The sequence below is a fragment of the Typopeltis vanoorti genome, chromosome 8 (assembly GCF_054136105.1).
Source record: "Typopeltis vanoorti isolate ZY-2024b chromosome 8, IOZ_Tvanoo_1.0, whole genome shotgun sequence".
Taxonomy (NCBI): domain Eukaryota; kingdom Metazoa; phylum Arthropoda; class Arachnida; order Uropygi; family Thelyphonidae; genus Typopeltis; species Typopeltis vanoorti.
The window spans coordinates 103,111,808-103,132,851 of record NC_143556.1 but is presented as its reverse complement, the minus strand read 5'-3'; the positions used below and the strand labels follow the sequence as shown (position 1 = coordinate 103,132,851).

General features: G+C 35.5%; 1 protein-coding gene across 1 annotated transcript in view; it reads left to right on the top strand.

The window, feature by feature from the left end:
• The first annotated feature begins 690 nt into the window (after positions 1 to 690).
• The window catches only part of LOC150104242 (sodium-coupled monocarboxylate transporter 1-like), a 28,236-nt gene continuing 7,882 nt past the window's right edge, over positions 691 to 21,044 (top strand). The window contains exons 1-6 of the mRNA XM_090396433.1: positions 691 to 1,044; positions 10,944 to 11,009; positions 11,610 to 11,661; positions 13,177 to 13,244; positions 15,999 to 16,153; positions 20,322 to 20,462. Coding sequence (XP_090252559.1) covers positions 691 to 1,044; positions 10,944 to 11,009; positions 11,610 to 11,661; positions 13,177 to 13,244; positions 15,999 to 16,153; positions 20,322 to 20,462 — 836 coding nt within the window. The remainder of the gene's footprint in view (positions 1,045 to 10,943; positions 11,010 to 11,609; positions 11,662 to 13,176; positions 13,245 to 15,998; positions 16,154 to 20,321; positions 20,463 to 21,044) is intronic.

The window sequence follows — 21,044 nt, the reverse complement described above, 5'->3', positions numbered from 1 at the left end:
GGCCAACTAACTTATCTTCTGCTGTAAATTAGGCCCAGAAACATTCCTAGTCATCCTATAGGATTCAAATACAGACCTCTCCCAATGAATGAGGGTCGTTTTTTTTTACTTGACTTCAGTTGCTCTAATTTCGAAAGGGGAGAAAAATCAAGAGTTGCATTTTTAGAAATGATTAGACAAATACTTGTATCTACAATTCATCTTCGAATTTTTTTTCAATTCCTACTGCTCATGGCAAATACCATTTTCACTCTTAAATCACAATACATTTGATGAGCATGTTCCCAGCACGTGACCTACATTACAGAAGCGCACGCGCACACACACAGCTAAACTTCAACTCCTGTCCAATATCGCAATTCATTGCCGTGAAGGTTACTGCATTAACCAACCAAACCACTCTCATCTTTCATGACACGGTTTTTAGTTGTTTCCCCCACTACCGTATACCGGTTTGAAAAGCTTGCATTGATAAAAGTTCCATTCTCCGATACGGTAGGCCTACTTTCAAGCGACACGTGAAGTTTAATACTTTTTAAATCCGTCACGTTCATTTCCCTGACCGTCGTTCTCTTTACTGCAACGTACGGCATACTAATGACGTGTTTAAATTTATTTCTCATTCTGCACTAGCGAATTAAGATTGAATTGCCAGTCCAGCGTTATTTCATTTCATTTCAGCACTCTACGATGATCTCCAAAGAGGATCTGATATCAAGATTCGAAGTTGCCGATTATGTGATCTTTGTGGGGATGCTCGCCGTATCCGCCGCCATTGGAATTTACTACGCTTGCACTGGCACCAAACAAAGCACCACCAAAGAATTCTTTATGGGAGGAAATTCAATGGGAGTGTTTCCTGTTTCGATGTCCATTCTAGCCAGCTTCATGTCGGCAATTCCAATGTTAGGAATACCCGCTGAGACATATCTAACGGGCACCCAATTCTGGGTGGTAGTAATTGCCTACTGCTTTGTCTTTCCGACAGTGGCTTATGTGTTCATGCCCGTCTTCTATGAGTTAAATATATCAAGTGTGTATGAGGTAAGTATTGATTCTAATCTGCTTTAAGCTGATATTTTTAAATCAATATGCAGCTTAGTGTCCAACAATTATCTTTACTTTTACATCAATTATTATTATTATTATATTAATTAATTTATTATTTGAAATCAGTTATATAAATCATGGTAAGACTGGTGTCTGAACTTAAACCTTAATCATTTTCTTAAATTTAAGTCATTTAAAACCTTAAATTACTGTTCACAAACTTTAAAGAGATTTAAATAAATCTTAGAATAACTCAAATATTTTGAAATAACCATATAACTGTCAACCGAGATAGTTTTGTGACTGCCTGAGTGATCTCTGATGAGGTGGTCTTGAATAAAACTGAGTTTTCGCTAAGTGCGATGCATAAAACTGAAACCTTATGACGTGCTGGCACCTACTCCTAAACTTTGTAATAATGCAAGTTAACAACTGTCTTCTATAGAGTTATATCTGCATAATCTCACCAAATGTTTTTGTGAGAAATTCTGACTACTTTTGTTCGATTTTAGCAGACATTTGAAGCTTAGTCTTGTGAAGGCAATTTCTCTCTGAAGTAGCCTTCATGCCTGCATTCTGTTTAAAAATAATTTATTTTTTTGAAATAATTTAAGTGGACGCATGACTTTGTGCAATTTTTTTGACATCTTAGAGGTCGAAATGTCATCGCAGGTTTATACTGATAAGCTTTTAGTGCCTAAAGCCGTTTTCTCTCTTACCAGTGTATCTTTTGTTCCTATCCTGAAAGCTGCACCTGTAACTATTGTTTCGAAAATGCTGAAAATATTAGCAGTTCCTAACGATGTTTTTTTTTCAGCTTTAATAAAAGTAGTGACAGATGAACTTCTCATCGACCAAGAAAATTTATTTTCAGGCTTTAAAATTACATATAGCTTCTTAAAGACGTAAATAACAGATACCGGATAGGATGAAGTTGGTTGGTTGATGGTTTATTTGGCACAAAAATAACAAAGGTCATAGTGCGCCATAATAAAGGTTACAGCTACACATAAATAGTTAAAGAAAATTGTAAACAATATGCATGTACAAAATTAAGTTCCACAATGCAGCACTTAGATATAAACAGAATTACTGCTGAGGACACAGCATCACATAAGGTCAAAAGTTAGGATATGATGAAGGTACGACAACTTTAAGCCTGGTGATCATGTCAGTTGCGCGTACGAAAGGCAAGTTTTATTCAGTTAATTTTTACCAAACTGATCACTGATTAAAACGTATATGCAAGCGCTATGGGGGAAAAAAACTCGTACGGATAGCATAAAAGTACTAATAATTTAGTGATTTCTATATCACACAAATAAGGGGATTTTAAAATATTTCAAAGTATAACTCTAGCCAAGATGATCACAAAAACGAATGTGATTCGCCTGAGATAAGGATTCATTTTCAAGTATGTTAGCAAAGGGAGTACGAACCATCAATATTTTTTTTTATTCCAGTAACGAAAAACTGTGCAAGTAACCATCAAATTATTGATGGTTACTTGCACAGTCCTATCCGGTATGTATCCCTTAAGGATGCACATATATGTATCACGAATTTAATAATGTAGACGCTATGTATAGGATGCTATGATAATACTTAAGTTTGTTACATGTAATCTAAACTTAAGAAACATGTCAGAGAAATGATCCCAATTTACGACATTTAATGGTTTCGATGTATAATCGCCGTGTCTATCTTGAATCGCTTTTGCTATTATTCTTTTCATTAAGATCTTTCACCATCTTACAGTTTTAAAATTTTGTCAAAATATTCATTCCACATAAAACACTTACTTGGCTGAAATCCTTAACGGAGGGATCATTTGTGGCAAAAATCTTGAACCTACACTACACGGCTCACTGTAGGAATAAGGACGAGTAACCAGGATCATTCCTATCTACTAAAAAAAATAACGTATGAAATAATTTAATTTTAACACTATAAATCTTAAACCACGAAAATTAACGCATTTCATTTTTATACATATGCTGAACAGTTTCTCAAATATTACTTGAGTTGCACACTGATATCAATTCGAAATGTTCGTAATAATACAACATGCGCTAAGATTTGGTCACTGTTTTATCCAATTCCTTAATTTTGGGCCATCAAAATAGCGATTACGATATTAAAAATATGTGCGATGTGTGTTACCATTTTCTGGAGGAGGACGTTTGTTTAAAAAATTACACGTACGAGAAGGTTTCAATTGGCAGTCACTATTAACTGTTACATACGCATTTCAAACTGTGTGTGTTATCATGTACATATACAAAGCTAAAGTCAATTCTGTTATACACACGCACTACTGATCCGGTTGATCAAGTTGATGGCGTAACTGCTCTCCAATCTGCATCTGCGGATTGGAACCCACAGTGTGTATTTAGTTTGGCGTAAGACTGCTGCCTCACTCTACTTATTGGAGGCCTGAAGTATGATGTACAACCTTTCATAGGTGGGACTGACATAAAATATCTGCATTAGCAAATCTATGAATCTCTAAATAAAAAGAAATCATTGCGTATGCATGGCCTGCTATTGCTAACAATACCGCTTTAACAGGTGCTCTTTAGAGAACCGGAATCACGAAAATATACTTTGTGACAGAAATGGGTATAAGAGAAACCTTTATTTCCTGTTTAATTGATGTCGGATCTTTTCCGTGTGTGATTTTCATTGACATATAGCAAGACAGCCAAGAAATGGTTTAATATTAGGTCAATCGAAAGGAACTGTGCGTGTGTGTTTACAATTATTACGACCGCCAAACACAGAAAAGTGGAGACCACCCATTTCCTTTTGAATAACTCCAGCGATGGAAATGTTCCATAATTTCAAGAAAAAGTGATCAAAAGGCAAAACTTAGCGAACGTAATGCATTCGCATGCGACCCTTCTTTGTTTATATCTCTGCATCAATAGTATAACTCTGTTGAGTATAGAATTCTTTATCTGCTGACCCCATTGACAAAGTGACCTGAATTCAATCCCCTCCCTTTCTGCTGAGATTACTTTGTTCAAGAGAAACGTGAGCAAGCATTTATGTATACTAGAACGAACTGGAATCTTTCCCCCATATTTTACGACTTTAGTATGCAGAAGCGAAGGTAAAACCTTGTGGTGTCCGATGAAAATGTTGTAATGATAAATATATATTTAAAAATGCCATTTCGCCATTCTAGAAGATAAGGTGCAACACATTAGTCAATGACACTCATGTTTCGAAGCTTAATTCCGAAGATAAAATCTGAAACGTGTCATGTTCCAGGACTTCGCCTGTCAAATTTATTTCAGAGCTAAACACGTACAAGAGATTAAGTCACACAAAAAGTTGAATGTTACATGAACTTATTCAATAATGCCAAGGAAATTGTAATTACGAAATGGTTTCATTAATATCAAATACACAGGGCTTCATGAAGCTGTAAATAGCTAATATAATCACAGAAATTATTTGGGAGGGTTAAAGATTGCTGAGTTAGTTCGTAATGAATATCCATTCACATAAGCTACGTACTTAAACTGTCAGATTCATTTCCAAAAAATGTGTAGAAATTTCTCTTCTAGACAAGAGAATTTGAAAAGGTCTCTCTTACTTCAAGTAATGAAATAGTGGACCAAAATCACTTATTAATATACAGTATATCACGGATTTAATGTTTGCAGGTTCCAAGCGTGCTGTATCAGCTTTGCCTTGTTCTTTACCACATTTTCCCAAACTACGTTTTGGTTCCTCTCAGACATTCACCCACGTTTTAAGGAGAATCTCGACCACAGGTGATTATTTCTTTCATAAGGAATTCTATGATCAGAGAAGTTGGTTATATGTATATAAACTCCAGCGTTTTCATCCAGCCAAAAAAAAAAAAAAAATGTCGAGTGTTGGTTTATTTTCAATTTCTTCTCATTTCCACAATTAATGGTTTATATATAAAAGAATTATATATTCGTACTGCAGCAAACAGGGCATCTATGACTGCAAGATTGGATTTACAGAGGCTGCTCAACAGCAGTCACTTTGTAGCAACGACGTTTTTGTAATTAAGGTTCATTGACAATTATTATAAAAAACACAACGAAATCAAAAGCATTGCTTATGATGCTAGAAAGCCATAGAAATAAGAGTTTGGTAAACAAAATACTTTCAATAAATTACATAAATTGCTTTAAAAATTATTTCTCTTCACCAGCAAAACTGCTCAAACACATACAGTAACAGTTCCATTTAGAGAAAGTCTACTATGCTTGAACCAAAGCGATATATTAAAGAATTATCATAAGCTCTTTAGCGCCTTGGAGTAAATGGTACCATAGAAATATTGGAATATTCATTTGTCATGGTTCCATTTTACAGCACTGATTGCGCATAATAGCCTGCTTTGAACTATTACAATTTTCCTTGTTTGTTCAATGAGCTGTTTACTTCAAGGTTTGCTCGTGTAAGTGAATATCTTTAGCCTTTATTTTGACAAGTATAACTAGAAAAGGATGAGAATAGTGAAGCTGAAAGGCAGGTTACTAACCGCATCAGTCTAAGTGGAAATAATCCTTGACAGTTTGGAAGAGTGCCAATCGAACCTTAATGGTTTCTGAAAACATAAATGTGCTTCAGCGCAATAAACTGTAATTAAGTGTCATGACTCAACTAATTGCAAGGACGAAAACAAAACTACAAAGGCGAAGCTAATAACGTGCTACTACTATGACAAATGTCCGCGCGGTTAGCCTAGTAGCTGTGCGCTTCGCAACCATATGCCTGGGGAAGGAGTGTCCTAGGTTCGATTCTCGTCGATGACGTGAGGGGCTCAAGGATCTTCCTCAGCCATAGCCAAGTTAGCCGGTCTTGGGTGTGTGGACAGTAGAGTTTTTCCGCCAGTTTATCTGGGGTTTTTCATCCCGCAAGCAGTCAAACCGGCGCCCCGTGAACACACACTGACTACAGTCATGAATACCTCTAATAGGGATGCAGCAGTGGAGAGGCGTGCCGGCTGCATTATTTCGCCGTAATTCCTCGTTGGGAGACCCAACCCATCTGAATCAGATGGACGGGAGAGATAGATAGAATATGATAAATAACTTGTGTGATTGCGAAGAAGTGGTGTTCAAATGAAAGTGAAAAGGAGTAAAAACCGTTCCAATCAGAATTATTTCATTAGTTGTTCAAATTGGAGTGGAAGGATATGTTTCTACTGTTAAGATGAAAAATCCGAGTTATGTTTACTAAAGATAAATATCTCATTTAATTTGTGGTGAGACGAACTAGACATCAAAACAAAGCCTAAAACAATACAGAATTTAACTTATATGACTATTATTATTTTTATAACAATCGTCATCGAAGACCTCCAGACATTCAAGGACTCATCGAGGGAGGCCGTAGACCATCCATACCAGATGTCAGACCTTCTCTTAAACTCATTCATGCACTCACCACTTGAAAAGATTAATTGTTCTGCTCAATTCACTGCTCTGAAAGAAAAAAAATCCAACTTTTATCCCCTTTCTTAATCGCGCGCAAACTCAACTTCCGTGGATGTCCTTTGTCCTTTCCCCACCTTCCATATAACGAAAAATTCAGCAGCAACCTTATAACACTCTCTCAGAAGTTTGTAGACCTCTTATCACATCACCAGTCTTTCTCCTTATCTACAAGCATCTACAGTACACATACTCTCAATCCGTCCTCGTAATATATATTCAATGATCCCGACATCATCTTTATTCTTTTTTCCGCCCTTCCCACAGCTATTTTTTTTTATCTTCTCCGAACCCAGGAGACTAAATCTGCGCACAGCCAATTGCAGTCTTATCAAGGTCTTATAAAGAGGCAAGGCAAAATGACTTCCTTTCCTTTACATGTCAAGATTCGTTTCGACATCGCAATTATTCTCAGTGTTTTGCTGGCAATTTTTGCCATGTAACCTTTAACTAATTCCTATCTACCATAATGCCGTAGCATAATCCGCTAATATAATATTTTGTTGGCAATCTCATCACGCCAAAATGCATAACTTTATATTAACATTGAACTGATAGTATATTACCATTTGTCCAATGTTTCAGGTTATTCAAATCATTCTATAAATATTGTATATTAGTAGCATTCCTGATTGTCTATCTTTGCAACGTCGACAAACAATTGAACATTCCTTTCAGGTCCTTCCAAATATCATTAATGTATAGATTGATCAATGGTCCAATCAAAGGGCTGATCCCTAAGGAACATCCCTGGTCATCTTAAATCCGAGATTCACCCCACTTTCTGATACCTCTCCGTCAGCCAACTACTTATCCATGTCAGTAGTATCTATTCCAATTACATATTCTACAGTTTATGCAACAGTCTTTCGTGTGGTATCATATCATATACCTTAGAAAAGTCTAACAGTATCAATTCAGCCCTAACATTAAAAAATATGAGCAAATTTCTAAAATATAACTAGCTTTTAATAAACCCATTTGTTTGTTTTTTTTACTTGCATAGCGATAAAATTCTTTATGGTCGCCACTAGATCGGATTATGAAAAGAAATTTTCATAATCTGCTTGAGAAAATTGTCTCGCAACATCAATAAATTCTCCTTCATTCTTATCAAATTTTTCTCCTATCCAATGAATATTTAGATACTTTGTCATCATTTCCAACGGCTGATGATTAAAATCGAGAATAAAAGGTAGCATTATGACTTTCCCTGGAGTCGTAAAGACGAACATCGATAAAAAATAAAGCAATTGGTTTTCTTTGATCACATTAGATAGAATTGCGATCCAAGTAACTAAGGATATGAAATCACAATTTACAGACACTGTATTGTGTCTGTAAATTGTGTATTGTTTGCCAGCATTTTCAGGATGAAAGGGAAAAAAAAAACGTAGTTTCCGTTAGGTAAATCACTCTTCCATCTGCATATGATGCAGCCTAATTCGCCGCCTTCTTAAAAAACCCTTACGAAGGTGCCTTGCATCCTAGGTTATTACAACGCAGAGCAATTAGATCGTCCGGGAGAATATTGCAAAGTACCTAGAAATGGGAGCGACAACCCGCGTTTCTGAAGAAAATATCTTTCCCCTTTCATATGAGGATGGCTAACTCATCTTCGGCTGAAATGTCCGTATAAACCTTTTTGAATCCAGGTCTTTGTAAACTAAGACTTGTCTTCACTAAGGTACATTGATGTAGCAGTCATTGTCGCTCCTACAAGATTGATACTGGAAAGTCAGTAGTGCGTGTCCATTCTGCTTAGCCATTCGTTTTGTTTTTGCAGGGGATCCATTAGCTTTTATTTCTTTTGATAACTGGAATATGTCTCATTCACTTTTAGTGTCTTGAAGTTTATCTGATCCTGTAGCTGATTAATTTAACTAAATTACAGAAATTTCGTTTTGCGATTTCTTTTTTTTACTTTTCTTCTGTCCATATTTTACTGTGTGGGAACGATTGTTTGGCATATTTAGCTACATATTTTATTGTTTTAGAAATTCACTGCCACCTATTGTTTTTCTATGCAATTTTTGTTTGTAATGAGATCAAAGTGTGACATTAAAGGACACAACTTGGTCTGCAGGTTTCATTTCTGAAAATTATTTTAGCTGCAGGATTAAACCATGGGTTAAATCCCAAGTACTTGATAAAAATAAAAAATCCTTAGCCCACCCACCTTACAAAAACGTACTATAGGTTTGCACATAAATCTATCATGGATAGGAGTAACAAAAAAAATGTCACAATGATCAGAATATAGATTTATAATTTTAAGTGATTGGTTATCTGAATGATACCGCGTAACACTTTACAAGCAAAATCAGACAAGTTACTTTAAAAATGATTACACCCTATCAGATGACACATACCTTTATCACGTGGAGTAGGCTTGAATTCGTGATACAGTATTCGATATAACTATAAGATAAGGCAGTGTCAAATAGCACTACATTAAACATCTTAGAATGATGCATTTGTACCTTATCTAACGTTGCAAAATTCTTTGTGTTTCACTTTCCGTATTTCAAGCAGTCGCATTCAGTTCTATATATGGTTAATTAACAGAATATTTACAATTTATATGCTAACTAATCCAAAAGAACTAATATACATATGTAATTTAAAAGTTGTAAAAATATTGTATAATGTTAAAATATTTAAGCAAATGTTAATACATCTTTTGATTAAAGCTCTTAGATGTTTAGCAACTATTGCAGCAATAAATGACATCGATATGTATATAAAATGGTCCTCACATCGACTTTGATCCAAAATAAAGCAAAGATAGTTAAATATCGACGATCCACCTCCTCAACTGTGACAACATAAGATTCGCTTAAGCGTTTCTAAGCAGTCAAACTCCCGATCACATATTCAAATCAAAAATATGTAGTACTGGTATGGTAGCCTTCATGATAAACAGTGAGGGATCGCATTGATTCTATCAACTGTAAATAAATTTCAGTTTTAGGTTAGGTTTAGATCAAAGCAAATATTTTCGATCGGGTACATTTTAAATTTATTTTTAGCATTTACAGCACCACAGATATGGTTCATTCCTATCACGAATTAACTGTTCCTATACCACAGTACAAAGTAATGATCCCCTCATAAACGGACTATTTAATCCCACAATTTTGGAGAAATCAGTGAGATGTCCTGTCTCTCTCTCATAGCTCTTTATGTTATTTATATCTAGATCCCTGGCCGAATTATGAAAGCAAGTGTAAAAAAAATAAACGAGTGAATAGCCGATTTTCCTAACAAACACTTGTGTAGGACACAATCACGCATTCACTACAGACATTGCTTCATACACTATTATTTTTTTGCATATATTTCCGGTTCTAGCATAAATGAAGGTAAAATAATTATACGCCATTTTAGCTTTTATCACTTTTTTTACATCCGTGAAAAAGTGATAAAAATAGAGTGAAAATTTTAGGGGTGTTTTCAATAACGACAACTGTAACTCGCAAAGCGACTACTACGTGGTTAAATGCTTTATCTCTGCATTGGCGGCAAATTTGAAACACTGATTTAAAAAAAAGCATAAGCAGTGAAACTGTGGTGTACGAGTAAAAAATGTCATAATGGAATATGACCAATAAGAGGTGGGATCAGTGTTTATGTCAGAGAGGAAACTGTACTGATTATTTCATGATTTAAACTACAGCTCATATTTTCTGCTACTGTTATTTAACTAGAATAGTGTACACGAAACAACTTTTAGCAAAACTTTTCACAGACTTAATCAATCGGACTCCCTCTTCCTTGGAGTACAATTTATTTTCCATGTAAAAAAAAAAATCAAAGTTTTTATTTGTTATTAAATTTACATTTCTGGGAGAGTTGGGATTGTATGGAATTATAGCCGAAGCCGTTAAAACTATGAAAGTCTATGTTAATTACCAGTGTTATGATTGGTATGCCTGTTTGTGGGATGTAAACCATGCAATCTTTGTATGACAACTAATTCATCTTCGGAGTCGAAACGCCATCAGAAAAGTGCTTTGAATCCTGGTCTTTCCAACCAAAGGGAATCATCGCTTCATACTTAGCCATGAAAAACGTGGACATGATAGAGACCTTCATAAAATGCCCCACAACGCTCTTATCGTACTTCTGCTTTATTATCTAAAGTTGCCATTTAATCTGGGAATCAGAGAATTTCGAAAACAGTTATTTGAAATAAAGTTTTTCTTAATATCTAAATTTCTTGGTAAGCAATGTTTCACGGTGGTTCGAACTCGGCGATTAAATGTAATGTGAACTGAGAAAAGCAATGGAAACTTTGCTTTTATCTAAGAACCGCCCAATTTACAAAAATTGCAGATGTTTTATTGCACTTTTTTTTTATTACTACACCACAATATGTAAACGTGGCTTGTTTTTCATTCGCAGTACCTTGAACGGAGGTTCGGGAGATTCGTACGTACTGTGGGCTCCACCATTTTCTCTATCCAAATGGTAAGTACCATTTTCTATGCAAGAAATACATTGTTTATGCTGCTTTATCGTGTGCTTGTAAATTCTTTATTCTTATGCGAAATATTCGATTAAGACTGACAATTTAAAGAGATCTTTAAAGAAAAAAACTATTTGAGAATACCAAACAAAAAAAAGTTCTTAGGTCTGACAAAGAAATATAAAGAAACCTTATTTCACATTAGAAAACACGAGATCTTGACATTGGAATTGCTACCGAAGCAAAACTTCCAAAAGCCCCGTTTTGCCTAATGCATTCCAAACTATCTCAAACATTCCAAACTAAATCTTCAGCAGCAACAGTTTTATTGGAAGATGCCTCTCTTACTGAGGAGGTCAAAAAGTAACCTTTCAACGTAAACTGTATTATCTGATGGTGAATATTGAAGGACGTTTAATTCATGTACTACTAAAATTTGGATAATTCCACGTTGTACAATCTAGATGTCGCCTCGTCTTTACTCATTCTATTGTATTTGTTATTTAATTTACTTAGAAATGGCATTGAAAGTAAAAAATTTAAATTAAAATATTCATTATGCAAGTGCAAATGCTATAATTAAATTTTTTTTTTTCTTTCAGGTGATGTACATGGCTATCGTAATGTACGCCCCCTCATTAGCTCTTTCTCAGGGTAAGAAAACAGCACCCTATTTCTTAAATGAATTATATCGAGTACACTTAAGCATTCGAATTCTCTCGTATACTTTGAATATTCACATTCGTTATATTGAAATAGAGTGTTGAGGCAGCACTATATTTCCAAATTTCATCGGGACCTATGGTCTGGTCGCTTTCGACCTTTCTAGGAATACTCGACATCAATTAGACCTTTCTTCCTTCAGCATGAAACACACTGTCGTGTGAACAATTGGTCTGTTTGCACTTTACTGTTGTAGTTCGTTCCAAAGGTATTCTTTCTCGAGGATATTCTATGCTTGACCCATTTTGTTAGCTTGATCATCTAAGTCCTTTCACATCTTCAGAGTATGTCGCAAAACTATGCCCTGTTTTCCGTAAAACTTTCAAACCGTAGCAAAGCAGTCCATTATCAAGAAATCTTGCATCAGCCGTTATTATCCTTTACGCAGTACAACCGATGTCTGAGGTTACACTAACAGAAAAATTTCCAGACCGTTTATCTCGCTACTACTTACTTCGCAGTCGAAATGATGCATTCAGGTATAAAACGTCTCTAGGTAGCTTATTTGCAGATGTCCTTTCGTACCAGCTGAAACTATGTAGCTCAAACCCTGTAGAATGAATTTCTGATGGAATTTTTCTCACATTGAACCTAACAAAGATTTCTAAATCGCCTTTCGGTTCTTTGTTGTTATCTTCCTAGGTCTTATGGGCTTGATCAGGTTTCCGGCAGAGAACTCTGATACCTCCATATGAGATCAGCTAATTAATTTCCGTGTAAAAGTCCATGCAAAGATTTCTCTCGTCACGACGAAAATCGAACTCGGGTCTTTTCCCGTTGTTCTTCCAATTGAGCTACCAAGGTGCTAATTCTTTTTAGGGTGGTTTAGTCCATCCCACAACAAAGTTATCGGTAATTATTATTTATTTTAATTAGTTAGCGGAATGGTTCATCCGCAGTGGTGTATATGTATCTAAGTTATGCATCCACATATTTAAAGTTTTTTTTAATAATTAACACGTACTAATTTATCTTTTCATGCATTTCTTTCAGATAACTGATTTCGCAATCTTAGCTATAATAAATATGTTGAGTAATAACAAGGAAATTCCCTTCATTCCAATCTAGAAAATATAAAAACGAATTAATAGTTTTATATAGTATTATTAACACGATGTTCTATTTTTAATACAATTATAAAGTTCCAAACCAAATTCATTTAAAGTTCTTATTCGTAGAAGGATCTACAAGCGAACTGAAAGAATATTAAACATAATTAATTGTATTTAGTTTAGGTAAGAAGACTTTTTTTTTTTTGATTTTCAAACCTGTGTAAATACATTCCTTAAATTACAAAATTCAAAACGAAGTATCAAATTGCTTTAAGTTTACATTAACAGCAATTTTAAACTTCAGTGTTATCAGTTTTACATATTTAAATAAGTTTTCAATAATGATCTTTTAGGGGAAGCAAAATACATGCAATTTACTTTCTTAATTTTCTAGTAACCGGACTGAAGGTGTGGTTCTGCGTACTCTCCATTGGGCTTGTGTGCACCTTTTACACCACTATTGTAAGTAACATTTTTTTTCTCTCTCTAGGTTGAATTTTATCCACGTAAGAAATATCCGGTTTAACTATTGTTCTAGAAGACGATAATATTTTTTTTTTTTTTTTTTTTTTTTTTTTTTTTTTTTTTTTTTTTTTTACAGGAGACGCTGATCACACGAACAGACAAATTATTTCTGCAGAATTCTGGGGATTAAAATCACCCCTAACTGGTCACAGTTTCGACAAAGTAGAACAATAAAACTATTTACACTGAATTTAAACTGTCAGATAAGAAGGGTGACACAATTATCGCCATCTCAACAACATGGATTCTCTTAACACTCAGCTGCATTTAAATCATTTAAATGGCAAAATTTTCACACACAATGGTGGCTTCTCTTAGATTCAATACCAAATAAAAGAAAATTATATGGTAACTCTTGGGGAGTCAAGTAACGTAGCTGATGGGCTAGGTCAGTGTTTCTCAAACTTCAGATATCCGCGTACCCCTTCTTAAATTTCCATTATTACCAAGTACCTCCTTATCTAAATAATAATAATAATAAATAAAGTATATTCCATTGTAAATGTCTATTTTATTCGAATTTATATGTTCATGTAAAGAAAAAATATGATTTATTTTTAACAGAACAAAATTTGGAATCGGTTCCTCTTCATTTCTCGTCCATGAAAATCCACATTTCAAGATTCATATCATACTTACGAAGATTTTTCATCTTCTTCCTAGTTGATTCTCTAGAGATGTCAGACGACACACACCCTTATCAATTTCATTTGATCCAGATACAATATCAAACGTTTTCTTGTTGCTTACAGCTACTTGTATTTGCTACATTGCGTTTTATAAATCCAGTCTTTAATCAATGATCCATACTTAAGAATTTGAAAGCTAAAAAAATTACCGTATTTACTCGAATATAAGTCGCACTTTTTTCCCAAAATTAAAGCTAAAAAATCGTGGTGCGAGATATATGCGGGGATTTTCGGAAACTAAAGTTTTCAGAAAAAAACTGAAAATGCTGTGACTTACCAAGAAGCTTCTATTTGCTATCGCTACTTTAGGCATCGAGAACAGTTTCCTTGCGTGCATAGCCAAAGTCATCTACCCAAACAGCGTCATCTTCTTTCCCATTGTTTCAAGCGAAAATTAACAGCAATTTACAAAGATTTGAGATACATAATGAACAATCTTTCACAAATGACTAATGAGAAGTAAAAGCAGGGCGCGAAACAGATCAGCAATGGTAGGCCAGCAGAGATAGAGAAGCTACGAAGAAGTGCATATGATTGGTGCGGTATTAACAAAAGATCGCGCGAACCAAAGACAAAGGCAAGCCAACAGTTGAGTTGAAATGCTAATTCTCTTCAACCGAATTCCATAATATCTGAAACACATTCACTATATATTTCTTAATTTTAAGATGTTCACGACGGGGGTGTTGTATAGACTCAAACAAAACCATATGTTGCTGGTGCAACATATGGTTTTCCTTGAGTCTATACAGCAGTTTCTGTTGGGAGGGGTGACATGATTCATTAGTTAGTGCCGCTTTTTTTTTATCCCAATTGTCTCTAATTACATAATTTGTTGAGAAATATATTACACAGACTGCAAATGTCTCTGTACCTTATTCAGTGATAAGGTACAGAGACATTCAGTGATACTTAGTATAAAAACTAGTATAGTGACGCTGTTGGGGAGGGCGTGTTGTTTACCGCAGGGAGCGAGTTACTATCACCAGGACGTGAACGTCCTGGCGATAGTAATTCGCAATTTGATAGTAACCCTCAATTTGAGTGGGAGAAGTCATATATAATTTATTGAGAAATATATACGTTTAAAATAATTCTTTTTTTTCTTAATGATTCCATGTCTTAATTATGAATAGCTGAAAATTTCCGCGTATCCCCGTAAGACCTTTTGCGTATCCCCAGGGATACGCGTACCACACTTTGAGAAATATTGGGCTAGGTCATCAACTACTTGGAAACTGCTGCTGCAAGGCAATCTGAACCAAATGGATATAATTATCTCTCTGTACGTGCAAAAGCAATGAAGTCTTTGACAGACTCATGACAAACATTTAGGAAAGTCTCTCAAATTACGATTTTGGTATCAGGATAAACTCTTTAGTGAAGATACAGTTTATACAGATAAACATAAAGATGTAGGCGAATACAAATTGAAATAAAGGGTATATAATGCAAGGGAGGGTGAAGGTCACAAATTTGGAGTGCACATGACAAATATTGCCAATTTTTTTTCTTTTTCTATTATTCGCGTTTTACATCTTTGCATTAATCCGAAAAATATATATGGGTTACAAGTAAAAGAAAGGATAAACGAAATACAGCTTACATCAGTATGCTGTTACGTTTCTTCTATGTTAAACTTTTCAAACTCCTAAAAGTAAGTTAACGATATCAAGTAACTCGTTTTATAAAACTGGGTTTAGGATTAGGCATGTTGCAATAAGTACAACCGAAGTATAATTATTTAGTATATTTAAATGTAGAATTCAAAATGTTATTCGTACATAATTTAGGAATATGTTTACAAGTATTTCACACATAAAAGTTCTGTTTAATTAGTTAACCGCATTAAAATATATCTGTACTCGAGGAGCTCCAACATACTATTTGTGGGACGATCTTCAGTGGTTCCGCTACTCGGAATATGTTGCACGTTAACGCATCTTTTAAATAGAGTAAGTCAGTTGAAGAATGTATTTATTTCATTTTTTTCCAATTGCAGGGAGGCATGAAGGCGGTTGTACTGACAGACTTATTTCAAGTCATTGTAATCTTCAGTTCCATGATGGTCGTTGTTGTTAAAGGCAGTCTCGACCTTGGGGGTATTACCGCTGTGTGGAAACGCGCCGAGGAGGGTCAGAGGATTGAATTTTTGAAGTAAGTACTGCAGAAGTATTTGGAAAATAAGTGGGCAAGTGACCTGCTTTTTTAATGCATATAATTTGCGAGTCTTCTTTGTTGCTGTTTCCATTTTTAAAATCACAACAGAATCAGCCATATCCTTAGCTTTAGGTGATAGTTTGAATTTGGTGGAGCATTAAAATTGATAGTTTTGGATTTTAGACGATTGAATAGAGATGATTCACTTTCGGGGTAGCAACGGATCGCAGCTTGTACACCAATGTTTGAGAGCGAAAGATCTAAGCACTATATTACAATAAGATAATATCTGGTGAAACTGTCAATATTAATATTGTTATTGCGTTCGTTTAGCACAAGCGCCACATAAGGATGATCTTAACTACACTTCCTTCTCCCTTTCTTTATCGATAACCTTTTATCTTGGTAGTATTGAAAACACCCAACCCAATTCTCCCTTAAGTGACAACCTCCTCGAGGAGGTTGTCACTTAGAGGAGAGAAGCGACTTCTTTTTTTTTGACATAACTGCACTGGATCTTATAGTCAAAATATTCTTGCAAGCCCTGACTGATAACATTTACATGAAAAAGAGCAATAAATTCAATACATGCTAGTACATGTATTGAATAGGTATCGTGTAGCAATACCTGTATTATCACCAGTGAAAGTATTAGGTCTGTAAACTGCATGAGTTCTTAAACCTATTTATGTGTTTCGGCGAGAGTGGAAACCCTGCCTAATATCTCCGGACTCACCTTACGTGAAACATTCAGAGAAAGACAGACGGATGTAGTGTGTATGGAGGGGGGGGGGTAGAGATAGATGCACATGCATCTGTATAAGAAAGTAGTTTCTTTTGACTAAGAGGGAAGTGATGTCGCTTCTATGGCAAGATTCAATTCGATATTTACATGCAAACAATCAACGCAGATTTCAATCACAATATGAATTATGAAATTACACGGTCCCGTTAATGTCGTAACACCCCTTTACTTCACAATCGGCTATTTTATTCCACCAGAAAGCACTTGTAATGATCACGATGGAAGCCAGTATAGAGGAGGAGGAAGTATGTGACGTACTGTTCATTCGAAGTTGCTTCGACACGGATAAGAGCAGTGATCTCGTGGACTTCGAAAAAGCATTATTATAGGATTCCGAAGCTACCAATACAGTGGGCTGCTCGGGGAGTGCTGTAATCAACATCTTCCAAGAATGGAACAATTGTGGACAAAACAGTCAGAAGAACAATAGTAGGAACTAACACGTCATTGGTGTTTGCAATGAAAACAGGTTGATTCGTCTGTGTGAAGCCCATAGACGAAAAGCTATGAAATGGCTTTCCATGGAATTTAAATAGAGACGAATGGAACTGCACGCATGGGTCCTCCCCATCCCCAAATAGGCATCCATTCAAGATGCCATTACTTTTGCTTCCCCCTAATCATGAAAGATTATGCATACAGTTAACATCTGACTGACGTCGCTGGATCATTGAAGATTGGGGGAAAAAAAAAAGTTGCACTTTTGGATGAATCTCGTTTCCAGCTATGCCGTGGACAGTAATTGGATGATCATGAGGAGAGGTTTCATCCCGATGTCATGATCCTAACAGAAACAGATAGGAGGTGTTATGGTATGATGGGGATATTTTCGTGGGAATCTCTTGAAGCTTAGATAACCCATTGATCGCACTGTGAATGTGTTTAATCAGGCATTGTGTCTGATCAGGCACAACTCTTCATAGTACACTATTTTCCGAGATGACAGTGTGTTTCAGCAGTGTAATGCGCCGTGCCACGTTGTTGGTATAGTTTGAGAACGAGTGGTTCGCAAAAACACAAACAGCGCCTTCCAGGTGTTGTTATAGTGGCTACTGAATTCTCCGAATTTGAATCCCAAAGAACATCTGAGATTACGTAGAACGAGAAATATGGCGTTTGAATCCAGAACCTGAAGATTCGCAGATTGACGAAAGCCATATTTGACGTAGTATATCATGCATTTTGCAAAATTCAAAAGGTCTTGTAGAAACCTTACAACGCAGCGTAGCGATAATATGGACAGTGTAATTACGTTATTTGTGCTAAAGGATGATATGATTCGTGAGTGTCAACGTTTAAAGCCTTCCAAGTGAAAGGATCGCTTGTTGCTTTAAAATGCATAGTTTCAGCAGTTCAGAAATAATATTGCAGAGTCAGATGTTTGGTCGCGTTGGCTTCCAATACTTCGAGTAATACAAATACACCATTTTGTTTTTGTGCAAGTTAAATTTTTATTTATTCGTGTGGGGTCCCCCCCCCGTCCTCGACCGCCCCTTATGACTGGTTGAGCCCTCCCATATTAAAGTACTATATCGTTACGATATAGTTAAAGTACTATTATCCTATGACTGTAGCCTGTGTGATCACGGGTCCGGTTTGCCCACTTGCAGGATGAAAAACCTCAGATAAACTGGAGGGAGGGGGGGAACCCTGCTGTCCACGCCCAAAACCGACTAACTTGGCTATGGCTGAGGAAGATACTTAAGCTCCTCAACCTCGTCGACGGGAATCGAACCTAGGACACTCCTTCCCCAGGCATATGGTTGCGAAACGCAAAGCCACTAAGCAAACCGCGCGGACGCAAATTAAAATGAAAACTGTTAAAAGAAAACTAAATCTCTCTGTGCTAAGATATAATCCAGAATGTTTTTCCTGAATTGCCATTTACGAATTTCCTGTATCTCGAATAAATCTCTTTTTTATTCAGAGATCTTCAAAAATGCATTTTGGGGAAGTAATATGGAATAATATATTTTATCCATCCAAAGCAATACGCTGTATGTGTTTTAATGAAGTAAGACTCACAAAAAAAGTAATCGTAGAATAAAATAAAGCCTACTTGCAAAAGTCCCACAAAGAAGTTTTTTTTTTTTTTTTTTTTTTTTTTTTTTTTACCCAGCTGAAATACTGAAGTTATTCCACAATACCTGACAACTCCATTTTGAAAAAAAACTACACATGGAAATGGCCATGAACTGAGAGCCAAAAGAAACGTGAAAAGCAGGCTGAAATGAAATCCACTCTTTGTCCTATTCGACAGCTAAAAGTGATTGATGATATGTGGAATTCAGTCATGGATATCGACGTTGGAAACTTTCCTGTAAAAAATTTTCAAAATACGGAAAATTAGAAAAAGAATGTCTACTCTAGATGTAAGCTCCAACAAGACTGATTCCTCGCAGGCATGGAGGTGGGGAAAAGAGTTAATAATTCCTCTCGTAGTCCGATGGGCTGCGATATTCTCTAGGCGAAAAACCGTAGGATTTCTGTTAAAGGAAGTTTCTCTGCTGACTGGTAACTACTTGGCTTGGTGTGTTTCATCTGATTTTTTTTTTTTTTTAATAGATTTCAGAAGTTAATGCGAGTTTTAAAACAACAAAATAGAACTACTTTTTCATATTCAATGTTATTTCACACATCACATAATCAAATAATAGTGTTCTCCTCATGTATACTAAGATCATGCATTTGCAGCAGCTTTTCAGAACATAATGTGTGTGGTGAGTTCATAAGCTGGTTTGTCCTTCTGTAGGAGATTACAGGTCAGTTTCCAGAGGAAAATCCTGTCAGTTCTACTTACCGAGCAACTCATCACCACTCGACACACATCAGTAGCTACTGATTACTCCAGAAAGACCTATGAAAATAACCACGACAAAAAAGGGTCAATTACAATACGCATGAATTTCGTTAGTGGTGGGGAGGGAATAAAAGTGAGGTTACTGCAACCAGTTAGATTACGTTACGCTCATTAATTTAGCATTCAATTAGAGCCAAGCTTTCGGACGAATGAGACGAAAATAAATAAACAATAGTTTTTTTTTATAATCGTGATTTTCTTCTAAATATTTTAAGTGGAATTTTCTTAAATTAAATTTTTATAAATCGCACCTTTCAATCCCGGAGTAAATGTAGTATTTATAGCAGAAAGTAAAGGAAAAACCACAGAGATCACAAATGTATGCATTTGTGATCTCTGTGCACGCCGCATCCTCCTATATTAACTAATTCTTATCGGCAACTTATGTAATCAATCGCTGTCGAAATGTAATTACAATTTAACAAAGAGACTTCTGTAATGAATTCTCCCAAATAACTAAATAATCCATTAAAACAGTTTTAAACGTCGTTACATTTCAGTTTCAATCCAGATCCCACAGTCCGTCATACAGTTTGGAGTTTAGTTATTGGAGGATATTTTACGTGGCTTTCTATTTACGGAATCAGCCAACCGATGGTTCAACGTTATCTCGCCATCTCCACTATGCGGGGAGCTAAAATGTAAGTATTCAAAAGAAATAAGTACATCAAAAAATGTAAGCAAAAAATAATCATAAGAAGAATATAGTAACCCAGTTTATATCATTTTAAATGCATCGTTTTTGCTAGCTAGTGCATGTACACAATTTTAACAGAACATTTTTTTTAACCCAATGAAGTTTCACATTGTTTCCATTTTACTTTTTTTCACCAGTTTAATTTTCAGTTGTTTTCAAACATATGAGAATGCAATTATCTCCTACAGATGGCGTCACTAACAATTAGTTCCTTTAGCTTAGGATATTTTCCAATCGTTTGCTAATACCTACAATTTGCATGTAATGGTGGTGGTGCTAATGTTGGTGTTTCTCCGGTTGCTATTATTCTAACAGTTTTAATTCTTCTGAATATAAAGCAGCTGCTGAAATAAAGTGCAGCCATGGACGTCGTTTTCTCTCTGAGACATAACAGCCATTTAATTCTACAAGTTTCAAATATTACTCTTATTAGAATAGAAGGAAACTGTGCAAAATAAATAAAACGATATATGCTATTTCATTTCTAGCTTGGCCAAATATTGGTTTTCTACATTGTAAGGACAAG